Raw genomic sequence first — 15,448 nt, forward strand, 5'->3', positions numbered from 1 at the left:
CCACAGAGGCTGTACCAAGTCACTTGTGGCTATTAAACCCCTGAATTTACCAATGAGAGGTGGGAACTGCTATCAGCTGTAGCCTTACTTTGTATTTCTATCATTACGGATGTTAAATACTTTCACGTCTAAGTTTCCTTTTCTGTATCTTCTGAATGTTTTTTGGTTCACGTTGAATTTTAGGAACTCTATATTAGCAAAACGAATTCTTTTTGTGATATGACTACACATACCCCTCCCCCTCCCACAAATATATATATTTCCCCAGGTTTTCATTTATCTTTGCAATCAATGGCACTTTTCTTCCATGAAGAAAATTTTATATCTATTACTACTTGCTTCTGGATTAGACATTGAACTTAACACCTCTATTAAACGTATCTGAGAACTCCAAACTGATCCACGGACCAAATTCAGCCTACTGCCTGTTTTTGTAGATAAATTTTATTGAAACACAAACTTATTTATTTATGTATTGTCCACTGCTACTTTTGAGATCTGAGTAAGTTGCAAGAGACTATATGGTCTAGAAAGCCTAAAATTTGTACTGTCTCGCCCTTTGCAGAAAAAAAGTTTGTCAACCCTGTTCTAGACAGTTGAAAAAAATCCCCTTATGATTTCATATAATACTATTTTATGATACAATATTTCATCTTTGGTCCACTTGGACTTTACTTATGTCTAGGCTAGTGATCCACCTTTGCTTTTTTCAAGATGGCTTTCGAGTTGTTCTAAACCACTTATAAAAATATTCCATCTTTCAGCCAGGCATGGTGGCTCACGCCTATAATCCCAGCACTTTGGGAGGCCAAGGCAGGTGGATCACCTGAGGCTGGTGACCAGCCTGACCAAGATGGAGAAACCCTATCTCTACTAAAAATACAAAATTAACGAGGTATGGTGATGCATGCCTATAATCCCAGATACTTGGGAGGCTGAGGCAAGAAAATCGCTTAAACATGGGAGGTGGAGGTTGCAGTGAGCTGTGATCATGCCACTGGACTCCAGCCTAGGCAACAAGAGCAAAACTCCAACTCAAAAAAAAAAAAAAAAAAAAAAAATCCATCTTTCAATGATTTGAAAAGCTACCTTTTTCATATTCTACATTCTCTTTTTATTGGTAGCAAACTTTTAATTTATTATTTTCATTGTATACATTTGATAATCTACATTATCATTTCTAGACTGTTCTAATGATTTGCACATGACTTCTTTTAAAATGAGAGCCAACTGAGAATATAACTGCCTTGAAGATAAAAATATTTAAATTGACTAACTGAAATCTTACATTTGTATTTCCATACAAATATATGTCCAGACTATTCAAGCTTCTATCCCTATATATCCAGTGTCACAAAAGCTAAGAGGTTATCAGTAAATTAACTTTTCTAAATACAGTATGCTTTAATTTCCTAATCTCTAATAGCAAGGATCTGGCCTAGCTAATAATGAAGGGTCTTATCATTACCTCCTGTATAACCTTCCCTCTGCCAAATAACAACAGAATAGATATATTAATTTTCAAGCTTCAGATATTACTACCAATGCTCCTCAGTTATCAAATACATGGAAATGTGTCTTTGAAACAGTAAACCTCCTGAATCAACTGCAGGTAGGACTGAAATTAGTAATATAAAAAGAAGAAGGATGTTTCTCACCATCCTTCTGAGGCTGTGCTCCTGCTTCTGTAACTGCTGCTGGAGCCACCACGGACACAGGCTGCAAAACATACACAGACACCACAAATCTTTAGCTTCAGTCACTCAGACTTTGGCCTTGTTGCCTTTCCTATGGTCTTTGTAAAAGGGCAGAAAGTATATGTGATGAAACACTTATGTCTGAGAACATTTTCTTTTCTTTCCTTTTTCTTTTAAAGTCTAAAAGTCTGATGTAAAGAAAGGCATCTGTCGGGGCCGGGCATGGTGGCTCACACCTGTAATCCCAGCATTTCGGGAGGCCAACATGGGCAGATCATTTGAGGTCAGGAGTTCGAGACCAGCCTGGCCAATATGGAGAAATCCCGTCTCTAATAAAAATACAAAAATTAGCTGGGTGTGGTGGCGGGCACCTGTAATCCCAGCTACACGGAAGGCTAAGGTAGAAGAATCACTTGAACCTGGGAGGCGGTGGTTGCAGTGAGCTGAGATCGTGCACTACAGCCTGGGCAACGGTGCAAGACTCTGTCTCCAAAAAAAAAACAAAAGGCACATTTTAAAAGAAGGAATTTCTACTCTTAATTCTTGATTGCTTTCTTCATTTTCTCATAGGATGCTTAAGGGTATAACTTGGATAGTCACAGAAAAACAGTTTCAATCAAAACATTATTATTATTATTTTTGAGATGGAGTCTCTGTCGCCCAGGCTGGAGTGCAGTGGTGCGATCTCGGCTCACTGCAAGTTCGCCTCCTGGGTTTTACGCTATTCTCCTGCCGCAGCCTCCTGAGTAGCTGGGACTACAGGTGTGCACCACCACATCTGGCTAATTTTTTGTATTTTTAGTAGAGATGGGGTTTCACCGTGTTAGCCAGGATGGTCTCGATCTCCTGACCTAGTGATCCGCCCGCCTCGGCCTCCCAAAGTGCTGGGATTACAGGCGTGAGCCACTGTGCCTGGCCCAAAACATTATTTTAATCTGACAAAATTTAGCCTCCTCTACAACAAAAATACAAAATCCATAGAATTGATCTGTGGCACAATCTAACCAGACGTACAACTAGAAAAGCACCTTTCAAATACAGTCTTTTCCACAGTGATACTCCTGAGTCAGCATTAATCTTTCATTAACCAGTCTCATTTCTTTTGGCTAGAATAAGTAGGGACTCTGAATACATGTTAAACGTATTAATAATGGTTTAGGTTACAGTTTGTGTCCCAGGCATAGAATATATTAAGGTTATGAGGAGATTTTATCAAGATTTTCAAAACTTACACCAACTGCAGAAGTCACAGTTGTAATAATCTCTGGACTAAGTGTTCTTCTCAATTGAGCATCAAGATCCTCTAGAGGTTGCTGGGACTGAATGAAAACAATCAGAGTAAATACACTTCCTTGGCACCTTCAGAGTCACGATATAGAGCCAATTTAGATAGGACACACTGTTTTATGCTTCATATTGGCACAACATAACATGTGTCTTTACAGAACATATAAAACTATACTCAAATTTAGTCTACTGCTTTGATTATTTTGCTGGTTTCTCAAGATTGTATGTCAGACTCTCAAGGCTTAGAGTAGTTCATATTTTTGCAGTTTAAGAGAAGTCTTATTACATTCTATGTTTGATGTTACTCAAAATGGTAGAAAGAGTTGTTTATTTGTGCGATCTTTAAAATATATTGTGAAAAATGTACAAAGATCTACTGGTAGAGTCACTGTATCTCATATTCCCTCTTTTCTTTCTCAGTTTTATACATCTTTCTGAGAAGTTGTCCCTATGAATAAAAGATGGCATTAACATATTCTGTCACTATCACAGGATATTATTCTCTTCTTCAGGTCTTACGTGTATACTTCTTCCCTACAGATGGTGGCAAGGAGATCTGGGTATTCCATCCTGTTAACCATTCTGTCCACCCCAAGCACACAGCTTCCTTCTACCCTTCCACAGTCTAATCCTCCATCCGTCTTGGCTTCTATCAATCTATTCTTGCATAGCCTTCACTGATGCCTTTCCCTGTATCTAGGACCCCTCCACATGTCTCACTTGCTATTTCTCTTTTTTTTTTTTGAGACGGAGTCTCGCTCTGTCGCCCAGCCCAGGCTGGAGTGCAGTGGCGCGATCTCGGCTCACTGCAAGCTCCGCCTCCCGGGTTCACGCCATTCTCCTGCCTCAGCCTCCCGAGTAGCTGGGACTACAGGCGCCCACAACCGCGCCCGGCTAATTTTTTGTATTTTTAGTAGAGACGGGGTTTCACCGTGGTCTCGATCTCCTGACCTTGTGATCCGCCCGCCTCGGCCTCCCAAAGTGCTGGGATTACAGGCGTGAGCCACCGCGCCCGGCCTCACTTGCTATTTCTCATCACACTTTATGCTCCCTTAGAAATCTGAATACATGTTTTTAAATGAGAAAATAAGTTTAAAACTAAACTCCTGATTTACAGACTTTCACAATGCACTTTCCCCCAAATCTGGTGGCTGATGGAGTGCTTTCTCTGTTGGAGTTTTTACTTTATTGTGGCAAGTTCCTTAAATACTGTTCCCCTGTATATTGGGACCAAAGAAATAGGGATAAATTCCAACTCAGCCTCTCAAGTAAGCAGTGTATCACGTTTTTCTTATTTCTTATATATGATTCAAAAATAAGTTCCTAATTTAGTTTAAAAGTTTACTGGCTTGTCTCATGTCAGAAGCTTTTTCCTGGTCACAACAGATTCACAATTAGTACTTTTCTTATGGAAATTCAACTAAATGTGTTGGTGGTAGGCTGGGGTGAGAAAGGGAAATAATAAATATTACACGTAATTCTGTCCACCACTGCACTCAGTGAGCAGAACTGACTGTGAGATGGGAATCTCAAGTTCATGTGGCTGGTCTCAGTTCCTCCATGAGTAATCTCATGTTAGCACCTCAGTGAGCTGGGTGGCTTTTATTTTAAAAGATACAGCACACACAGTTTTCATGAAATATCACTCCTATACCTACCTATATGTAAGCTAATTACTTCATTAGGTGGCTAGTGAAAGAAATGATAAACATTCAAGAAAAAACTGGTTGCTCTGGACTCACAGAAAAAGTTTATCAGTTGCCACTGTGCTGCTTCTTTCTAAGGCACTCTCAAAGTTAATTTTGATTTTATATGCAATTTTGCTATTCTACAGAAGTATGAATGACAAAGGGAGCTATATAGGTCTGGCAAAATGTTGGCTTTGCTGTTTTCTTCCTTCATAAGATACAAAAAAAATTAGTATCAAGTGTTTTCAGATAACCGGAAACATGACAAACAGAAGAGCTATGAAGTTTCTTACTTTAAGTAGGACCTGGGTCATTGGTTACAATGTTTTAAAAGAAAGGTGTTACTAAATCAAAGCCAAATAGACAAAAGCCAAGACCACAGTGGATAACTTCAGCAAGCTTTGTCAAAGAAAGTAGGGCGCAGGAAGAAACTGGTCAAGTCCTGAGGCACCTGGGTTAGAGAAGGTCCTGGAAAAGGTGGCAGCTGCTCGCTGGGTAGAGCACCTGCTGGAAGTTCAGTACCCACTGGCAGCACCTACAGACAACAAAGGGAAATTCAAGTCCATGAGACATTAAATATAAAGACTGCATACTGAAGAGCAAATCAACTAATTTGAATGCACAAATATAAGAATAAAATGTATCTAGTTAAGACATGTTTATCACCAAGGTTACACTCTGGTATCTGTCTTAAAAAAAGGTGTGATGACCAGTGATATTCTTATAGGGGTTACTACAATATACCTATAAAATGAATTGTAAAATACAGTAAAAAGTCGTTCCCTCGGGAGAACAGAACAAAGGCTGTATGTACATAAGTGGCAGTATCCAGATATTCTTGAGCTACTTATTTGGTACAGTATGTATCAGGCTTTTGCCACGTAAAACAAGATTTTCCGAGAAAAGAAAACAGTAGCTGGTTAAGAAATAACCAACAGGTAGGCCTGATAACAAAAGGCATCAGAAATCTAATAGTATTATCAAGAATTTCTATTTTATCTGAGTGAAGATTCTGCATTATCCTACTATAAAAAGAACCTCACATCAATGGCAATGCAGAAAGAGGCTGAAGCATACAATACAGTAGATATAACACAGCCTTGTTATTTGGAGAAGGTGGCAGAACAAGAGGAAATCCACCACAGCATAATTAGATAATAAATTCCAGTTACTTCAGTCCTAGGATTAGATTATTTCTTCCTCCTCTGTATTTCCTTGCTAACTTCCAATTTTTTATAACCCCCAGATTGTTCAACTATGGAATCTACAACGAAGTCAAAAATTTGCTTCATTCTCACTGAAACAAAGATTATGAACTGCTGTTATTTGCATACATTTTGCTGACAGATACATTTAGCTCCCTTTTGGGATACAGACTTCTTCACTTTGTACCAATTCAGATGAAATACTTGTATTTTACCTGATAATTATACATTCATGGAAAACTGTGCAGCATAATTAACCCCCAAATCCTGCCACACTTGAAAAAAAATCTTATATTCATTGTAGATATACCCTCAAACTGCTGTCAATTTGTTTAATAAATACTATAAGCCAGGTAACTTTATAACTATGTTTCTAACTTGCAAGGCTGAATTGAAAAATGTACTTAATAGGGAGAAAAAAAACTGATCATATTTATCTAATTATTTTATCCCAATAATTTTACCGGAGGCTTAGTTAAAGGTGGTTTTGAGGGAGCAGTTCCAGGTTTCACTCCTGATGCAGCAGTGCTGACTGGGGTAGAAACTTGCCCAGGTGTGACCACTGGTGTAACTGGCAAAGCAACTGTTCCTAGTGGCAAATTGGTTGGTGGTAAGCAAGTACTTGTGGTAGAAGTCAGGAGTTTGCTTGGTGCAACAGCAGTGGTTGGGATGCCTGGTGTGACAGTGCTCTCTACGACTAGTGAGGTCTCCAGTGACACAGGGGCATGCTGAGCTCCAGATGAGCTGTGTTCACTGAAGAGAGACCGCAGCTTTTCTTCTAGAGTCTTTATGTCATCGATCCCAGGAGCTTTGGGTTGTGTATCAGAATCTATTTCAGGACAATGAGTATGGGGCTGGTTGGGAAGCAAAGCTGGTTGAGGCTGACTATGAATTAGTGTCTGCTGTACAGCAGGCACATTGGCAACAGGCTGTACCAAGGGTGGGATACTAGGTACTTGGGGTAATAAAGGTGTAGAAGTAGGTCCTGCTGCTTGGGGAAGAATAGGAGTAGAAGCTATCACTGATGGAATGACCAAAGGATGCAGCCCACCAGGCTGAGAAATAGAACTAGACACTCCCGCTCCAGGAGAGGAAGAGGAAGATGGCGCAGAGAGCGACAAAGCCAATCCAGTTGTAATGCTGTGAGATGTCTTATCTAGTGAGTGTGCACTAACTACAACGGTCTCAGCTAAAGTAGGAGCAGAAGTACTGCTGCTAAGCTGAATGGACAGCTGTGAAGCTGTGCTTGGCAGTGAAGTGGTGGCGGAAACTGACGTCAATGCGACTCCCACAGTAGTGCTGCCTGCTGCCTGCGGAGACACGACGGCTGGAGGCTTAGGACCTGGGGTCACAGTGCTGCCCCCTGCGGAAGCTGAAGTTGCTGAAACTGTTACTGAAGGATACAGTGCTGTACTAGAAACAATGTTCTCCGATGTGGATGTGGGGACTTGAAGTGATGGGGAAGTAGTAGATATTGAGACAACTGCAGGTATTGTGGTACTTGAAACTACACTGGAAAGTACTGGTGATTCAGACACAGGTGGTATGTGGAGACCACCTGCAGTTGCCACACCCGTGCTGGTGGCAACTCCAGCAATCCCCTCTTCAGTGGGCACCGTAACCTCAGACTGAATTACTGATGTGGACATGTCATTAGGAGGGCTGCTTGTTGCAGGGACTGGTACTGTGGCTGCTGCTGTGGTTGGGACTCCAGCAATGCTACTTAAGAAAGGAGGTACTACTGGAAATGTTGGTGCTATATGACTAAAGTTTGGAGGTGCTGTATTGGGTCCTTCTGTCATTTGGGCATGTCTAAGTTCAGAAAAGGCCTGTTGTAGACTAAGGGATGATGCAGAGTGAGACAAGTTCATTCCAGGGCTCTGAGATGTAGAGGCAGCAACTGGAAAGGAATACAAAAAAATAAGAATCAGCCCATGTTAAAAGGATGGATTCAAAAGATTGTCCACTAGCCTAAATCAGCTCCTATAAATGTTTTTGATAAAAAAATAAGGAGTAATCTTAAAACACAGACAATAGTACTAAGTGCAGAAATAAACACATACTACAATATCTATTATACAGGCTATATCTAGGTATGGCCGTGCTTCTTGGCTTTTTCTGTAATCCTCTCTATTCTACATCTATTTCCCTCTCTCATATGTTTATCTGTTGGTTATAACTTCAGTTTTCTATTCTTTTTTATTATCTGTGTCATCATAAATTACTGCTTTATGATTAAGCTTTCAACATAGCAGAGGCACTGTAGAATTTACATAACAATGTGGCAGAATCAATCCCTTACCTGTATCTGTTATTTCACTGGTGAAAAGTTTTGATTCTCGTAATCGACTTTCTGGCACAGGACTCACTATAAACCGTCTTCCAGCAGAATGAACAACTTGAGTTAAAGAACTGGTAGGAATGCCTGGTCAAAAACCAACAAACGCATGCAACTTATTATTGTAAGTATTGTTAGACTTCATTATTGGCACACACAATTGCTTTTTTTTTTTTTGGACACACAGTCTCACTCTGTCACCCAGGCTGGAGTGCAGTGGCGCGATCTCAGCTCACTGCAACCTCCGCCTCCTGGGTTCAAGTGATTCTCAGGCCTCAGCCTCCCGATTAGCTGGGACTACAGATGCCCGCCACCATTTCCAGCTAATGGCTTCTTAAGTCAAAGGTAAAAACAAGGAAAGAAAATAAATTCACCTATTTGCTGTGGCATGGAAGACACAGGAATTGGTTGTTTGAACTCTCCTTCCAATTTCTACAACAAACAAAAGTGATTAAATACATTCTCAAACGCAATCTCAATGACTAGGCAAAGCAAACTGCCACATGCGAAGAGAACATAAAAGTTTGTTGTTGGTCATAGGTGTCAGGTGATATCACTGGACATTTTGCATAGCAAATTTAGAACTATGAAAATATTTTTTTTTTTTTTTTTTTGAGACGGAGTCTCGCTCTGTCGCCCAGGCTGGAGTGCAGTGGCGCTATTTCGGCTCACTGCAAGCTCCGCCTCCCGGGTTTACGCCATTCTCCTGCCTCAGCCTCCCCAGTAGCTGGGACTACAGGCGCCCGCCACCTCGCCCGGCTAATTTTTTTTGTATTTTTAGTAGAGACGGGGTTTCATTGTGTTAGCCAGGATGGTCTCGATCTCCTGACCTCGTGATCCGCCCGTCTCGGCCTCCCAAAGTGCTGGGATTACAGGCTTGAGCCACCGCGCCCGGCCTATGAAAATATTTTAAATCAACAAAGTTTCACTATGGGAGTGGTGAACCTACCTGAGAACCTGAAAAGCCATAGTCATCCTTTCCCTGTAGACTCTCCAATCCCTGGTCACCCTCTGGTTCCACACTAACATCCTCACTGAGCATTTCATCAGCTTTTTCAATAATTTCTCGTACTTGATCCACAAATGACTCTCTCTCTATTGCTAGAATAAAGTCATTGTTCACCTGTAAAAGAAACATGATGTCAGTCTAATTAGCATCATTTCTTAAACTTTATGTCATTCAACTATCAGTTTTATGACTTCTGTCCTATCTGCATACTTACCTATATTTTTATTTATTTTGTACTCAAGTTAGCTCTTCTCTTTGTAAGAACTTCAATATCTAGTTAGCCATAGCCTAGACAAAAACATCACTAAATCACAGGTTGGGTGTGCTAGTTTTACTCACACTGAAGTAAATGCATAACTTTAAATAAACATGGATTACAAAATATGGCATATTTGCCTAGAGCAATGGCTATTAAGATCAAGTACTAAGGAAAAACTTAGAACTCCAAATGCAGACATACCATAATTGTTGCTATCTCCTCAGGGTTGTCACCATCTAGGTCAAATTTGAATGTAACCATTTTCCTATTATGAGTCTCTAATTGACATTCTACCACTCGGTCTCCTTTATTTGAAACCTAAAAAGAAAAAAGGTACATCATCTCCAAAGACCACATTCAGCTTTATTACTGAATTTCAGAAAAGCAATGCAGATTGGCACTTGACTTTATGTCTAAGGAAGCATAGTGTTATCACTGTTCCTTGGAGCAATAGTACTTTGTCTCTTAAACTGGTAGCAAAAAAAATCTGAGAAGACATTAGCCTTTGAGCTACTTACTAAAACTCTCTATTCTTTTTCTAAACGGTAAGTAGTGCTTTATCACAGAAATATGGATGTAAGAATATCATTTGGCTAATTATAAGATCCTATACATTCATCAATTCATCTCAGCCTTAAGAAATATTTAAATGATATTAACTGCTGGCCCTATCATAGCTTTATGAACCACATTTTCATTTTTCTAAAAATGTGATATTTAAGTCAAAGAGACTGTAGGCATTAAATGAGAAGACTACTATATAAATTATCTGGCTGGGTCCCTGTAATCCCAGTGGTTGGGGAAGCCAAGGCGGGTGAGTCACTTGAGGTCAGGAGTTCGAAACTAGCCTGACCAATACAGTGAAACCCTGTCTCTACTAAAAATACAAAAACTAGCCATGCGTGGTGGCATCTGTCTGTAGTCCCAGCTACTTGGGAGACTGAGGCAGAAGAATCGCCTGAACCCGGGAGGCAGAGGTTGCAGTGAGCCGAGATCGCGCCACTACACTCTAGCCTGGGTGACAGAGCAAGACTCCGTCTAAAAACAAACAAAAAAAGCAATTATCTATCACACATAGATAGTTATCTTTATTTCATGAAGTGAATGGTTTGGATGTGATGACTTCTAAAATCTTTTTCAGTGTCACATTCCTTTAACGACATGAAACCCACAAATCAGTAATACGTACATTTAAAATTCTTAATTTTGGGCGTGAAGTTTTCTCATGTCGAGAACGACTCCTTACAGATTTTCGGTAATGCCGTTTTGTAGTTCTTCCTTCATGTCTTCCACTGGAAGATGGGACGTTCTCATTGCCATCACTCATACCTGAAGCAACATCTGAATGTGCACTTTGAAATTTAAAAAGAAAATAAAAGTGCAGTTTATAATATGAGATTTAAAGGTCTGACAGTTTGGTGTTTCATATCATCTTATCTACCAGTCGAGGAAGGAGAATTCTAGTTTTACATACCTGTCTATAGAGGAAGCCAAAGTGGCCGGCTGGGTAGGCTGTGGCTGTGCTACTGGAACTGGCTCTGGAGGAGCAACCTGAGAGACTCCCTGAGTACTCTGTGAATCGAAAAGATAATTCAAATCTCAGTAGTAGTATATTTATCAATCCCTATCCCCAATAATCTACTTATTTTTTTCCTTATCCCTCCCCACTAAGTCCTAGAAGCACTAAATTTACTAGTAAATTCTCAATATTTAGCGTCTAGAGATAATGGACTTAAAATTCCAAAGGAAGTTTCTAAAGCTAGTCTCTTAGACTGCATGGTATGAGGTCAGCCAACATATCTGCTAGGCAGTGTGAACCTACAACTCGCCATGCAGCCAGCATCTTACCAGAAGTGTGCAATAGGGCAGGCAGAGCAAAGTACAAAGATGAATTCAGATCTTTCTCCTAGCAGGGCAAAAATGATTGCTGAGAGAGCACAGGAGGATAAGATACTCTTATGACTGCCAATGGAAAAAGTTTGTGAAAGGACAAGAATAATGGCTAAAGTGCTAGCTAGAGAAGTGAAGTGCTAATAGGGTTAATCCTCTCCAAGGCACACTCACTTCCCAACAGAACAGCCAGTGGAAACAAGGACCCCACATTGGCATTTCATTCTGCTGTAAGAAAAAGTCATGCAGAAGTTAGTTTGACATAGTCTCCAAATCAGTTCTAAACCAGGGGAGCCTGTTTCTTTCTCCTTTATCATTTTTATCCAATTATGTATGTTTTATATATAAACATTCAGTAATTCTCTTTACCTCCAAAACTGCTTGCTGGGAGGATGTAGTGGGGGCTTGTGCTAAACTCACTCCTGGCTGGGACACTTGAACCTGTCCTCCTACACCACCCATAGGAACTAAAAGATTTGATTCCACGTAAGGCTGCACCACCGTGGGAAAGTACCCAGGTGTAGCCAGTACTTCTGTCGGCATGGGAGGGGATAGGACTGTCGAATGGATGCAAACAGAAGCCACGTTGGAAGAGGGAGCAATATTTGAATCTCCTGGGTACTGTGGTGGCAGTCGAGGTGGGAAACCCTGTGACAGAAATGAGGAAGGTGAGTTAGAGCAGGTTGGGGGTCATTAAATTAGCAAAACAGCAAGACATGCAAAAAAAAAAAAAAGCACACAGCAAAGAAGAACAGTAGCCAATCTCTTTCTAATAATCTAAAGGGCATATAAAGACCACACTCTTGAAATGAAGTAGTAGACTGGTTCCAACAGAAGAGACAGGACTCTACAATAATACTTTTATTGTTGGTTGTCTTCACCTAGAGATGATTTAAGTAGGAGGAACACAATTTCTTCCTAGCCAATCTTAAATGGAAGAATGCAAAAATTCTTCCACATAACAGTCATATCATGAAATGCTAATTTTCCCAATGTAAACCCTGAAGCTCTCTGTTGATACCATGTTGGCTATTCTATTTATTCTACCCATGTATGTAAGAGTTGTCAGGTATACTATTAACCACATCTAGCATTCGATCAGCTTACACTGAATACTGAGAGAACCATTTTTCTCTGAAGAGGTGTCTTGAGAAAAATGGATCAGGAATCACTGAACATCATTACCCAATCCTTTCTCAGAATTTTACTATTTTGCTTCTCTAGTTGACATGTTATTGCTAGTTATTCTGACACTCAACTATTAGATTTCCATTGTTCTTGCTGATCTATTAGGATCAAACTCTATGGTGCCCTCTTTTGCTAGCTAACACAATACCTGGTACAGAACATCTCCAGAGGAAAGCGGAACCTCAGCAGCTTGTCCAAGGTTAGCTGGTACTCCCATGGACTGAACTGCTGGTTGTAGGAGCTGTGGGTGAACCTGACTTGGCAGCTGAGTCACAGGCTGCAGAAGGGTTGGAAGCTGACTAGGAACCACAGTTGATACCCCCGGGATCGCAGCTGTTGTAGCAGATGAAGCCAACGTGAGCAGAGGCTGAGTAATGCCAGCTGCCATTGTGATGGGAAGGGATGAGAAACCTGTCTGAGCCGTAGACACATGAGGAGCTGATATGGGAATTTGAGAGACAGGGTACTGAGGGAGCAAGGAAGTAGGGAGCGGCTGTCCCACTGGAAGGAAATGAGCACCAGAGTGGACTGGAACAGCCGAGGGTTGTGTCGCAACTGGGATCTGAGGTTCGCCTTGGATAGTTGGTACTGGCTGGGAAACTGGAAGCTGGGAAGGTAAAGAAAAACAAAACAGACAGGCTTTTTTTTTTTTTAAAAAAAAAAAAAAAAAAAAAAAAAAAAAAAAAAGCAAGGCTGCCAAAAGCAAGATTTACGTATTAGCCAAAAAGAAGGAAAACACAAAACAAAACAAAACAAAAAAACACGAAACCAACAAAACCCTGCATACATTAGTGTTAAGTTAATATGCCACATAAGAATATGGAAAGGAGAGCAGGAGAGAAAGAGTCTAAATAGACTATGACTGTTCTATACCTTTTGTCATAGAAATACTTGCTAATGCTTCAGCATTTGGCAATAAAAGAGGACCCTTCCATAGACAAGGGGTTTGCTTTTTTTTTTTTTTTAAACAGCTTTATTGGAATATATTTTATATACCATAATGCTATCACTAAAGTTATGACTGCTATTACAGTAGTTAGTGAAATTCAAATGAATTCCTTCCCAGTGGAATTAAGATTTCATTCATATTATTTCTAAAACTCTTAAGTCTAACATGACTCAATAAAAATTGGTATAATTCACATATTTCACTCATTCTAGGATGCAATCATCCCTCTCCACTACCTGATCATTTTAACATGTGAGAAATTGGGATCTATCTTATAACTGATGATGTGGTACATAAAATATAGTACATTTATAGTTGATAGCATCTCAGATGTGATGAAATATTAGGGTAACAATACACTGTGCACATACATGCACAACAGTACTCAAAGTTGAAAAAAGGTCATTTAGAAGAGCATACCTTCTACAGGGTACTTTTCAAGTGATTAGGAGGACTACTTAGAAAAAAAAAATTCCACATAGTAAACAGTGCAGAAATCCACATGAAAATAAAGCACAGTTGGAAACCTAGAATATCAGACACAGCTGACACAATTCTAGGGAACGTCATACGTTCAGTTACCGAAGCACCTTTATTTAACCCATTATTTCTAGTACCTGTTAAATCGATTTTGGACTGGTAAGACTAAAAGTGAAACTTTGGATTGTCAATGTTGTCAGTGATGTACCCACTTACATTAAACAATGCATATGCACAAATGAGGTGATTTTCACTTCATTTTTGCAATGAGATTAACCTACTTCAAGGGTCTATCCACATGAAAGGACAAGTTACATGGAGACCCCTTTTAGCATCCTTTCAGAAATTAAGAGTTTACCTGATTTAAAAAAAAAAGTTTACCTGTTTTCCAGCTGATACTTGAGGCAAGACTTGTGGAGCTTGAGGCTGACTCGCTGGCTGTGCAGTAGTGGCCTCACTGGAGGTTGATGTCTGTGAAAGTGAATACTGCACTGTCTGTTGAGGAGGGGCTGTCTGCTGTATTCCCTGCTGCTAAGAATAAAATACCATGATTCAGTTTTATTTCAAATCAGTAACAGCATGTTTTTAAGGAAGCATGTTTACCTAAAGCCTTCAGTGTCTGTAAATAATGATTTTAGTAATCAAGACATGCACACACCCAAATTCATCAATTTCCATTATATATTTGTTTTCCCTCTGATGTTCTTTGTGATGGTGCCACCAGGAACAATTAACCAATCTTTTAATACTCGAGTTACCATTGGCTCTTCACACAGTATCTCCCTCACCCCAACAACAGGTCTTTACAAAGACATTTAGATAACATATCCAGACAGTTCCATTCCCCATCCCATCCCTGCCATTCCCTTTTTCCCTATCTCTTGGCATCAGCTCTCACTTTGGCACCTATATCAGATAAATCTAGTAGCTTCCTTTAATCTTTTCTCCTTACCCTATTTTATCAACTGTATAATTAATATGCTTGAAGAATAGTTTTGATTATAGCTACAAAATAGTGAGGAAAGCACTGGATTTGGAATAACAGACATTTTCAAATTTTAGCTTTAATATTTACTAGCTGTTAATGCCTTAGATTGCTTATTTTATTATAAAAATGAAGTTTCTCTTTTTGAAACAAGGACATTATCATTTAACTCAAAGTGGGGCAAAGGGAATGACACCTGGGAATCTACTATGTACTAGGCACTCAGGTATAATTTAATGCATGGCACATAATTATACACCTAATTTAATGCACGGCACATAACTATACTCGAGTACTAAATTTTGTAATAAATCAAGCAAACAAAACCAAACAAAACAGGACTATGACCCCTAGAGTACTGCCCCTTCTGCCTAACAAATAAAAACTTGAGGCAGGGCGCGGTAACTCATGCCTGTAATTCCAGCACTTTGGGAGGCCGAGGCGGGCAGATCACCTGAGGTCTGGAGATCGAG

At 40.0% G+C, this 15,448-nt stretch overlaps 1 protein-coding gene across 23 annotated transcripts in view; it reads right to left on the reverse strand.

Moving 5' to 3' along the window:
• Nucleotides 1-15,448, reverse strand: part of LOC105484099 (WNK lysine deficient protein kinase 1) — a 156,732-nt gene that overhangs the window by 17,879 nt on the left and 123,405 nt on the right. For 12 of the 23 annotated variants that reach the window (XM_071070678.1, XM_071070667.1, XM_071070666.1 and 9 more), the window contains 13 exons: nt 14,372-14,521; nt 12,710-13,168; nt 11,743-12,021; nt 10,958-11,055; nt 10,673-10,835; nt 9,685-9,801; nt 9,165-9,338; nt 8,590-8,647; nt 8,180-8,302; nt 6,342-7,777; nt 5,124-5,207; nt 2,930-3,016; nt 1,659-1,719 (listed from right to left, as the gene is read on the reverse strand). In XM_071070678.1, the coding sequence (XP_070926779.1) occupies nt 1,659-1,719; nt 2,930-3,016; nt 5,124-5,207; nt 6,342-7,777; nt 8,180-8,302; nt 8,590-8,647; nt 9,165-9,338; nt 9,685-9,801; nt 10,673-10,835; nt 10,958-11,055; nt 11,743-12,021; nt 12,710-13,168; nt 14,372-14,521 (3,289 nt within the window). The remainder of the gene's footprint in view (nt 1-1,658; nt 1,720-2,929; nt 3,017-5,123; nt 5,208-6,341; nt 7,778-8,179; nt 8,303-8,589; nt 8,648-9,164; nt 9,339-9,684; nt 9,802-10,672; nt 10,836-10,957; nt 11,056-11,742; nt 12,022-12,709; nt 13,169-14,371; nt 14,522-15,448) is intronic. The other 11 variants (XM_071070671.1, XM_071070672.1, XM_071070679.1 and 8 more) reach the window with 5 other exon arrangements.

This window comes from Macaca nemestrina, chromosome 10 (assembly GCF_043159975.1).
Source record: "Macaca nemestrina isolate mMacNem1 chromosome 10, mMacNem.hap1, whole genome shotgun sequence".
In the NCBI taxonomy this organism is placed as follows: domain Eukaryota; kingdom Metazoa; phylum Chordata; class Mammalia; order Primates; family Cercopithecidae; genus Macaca; species Macaca nemestrina.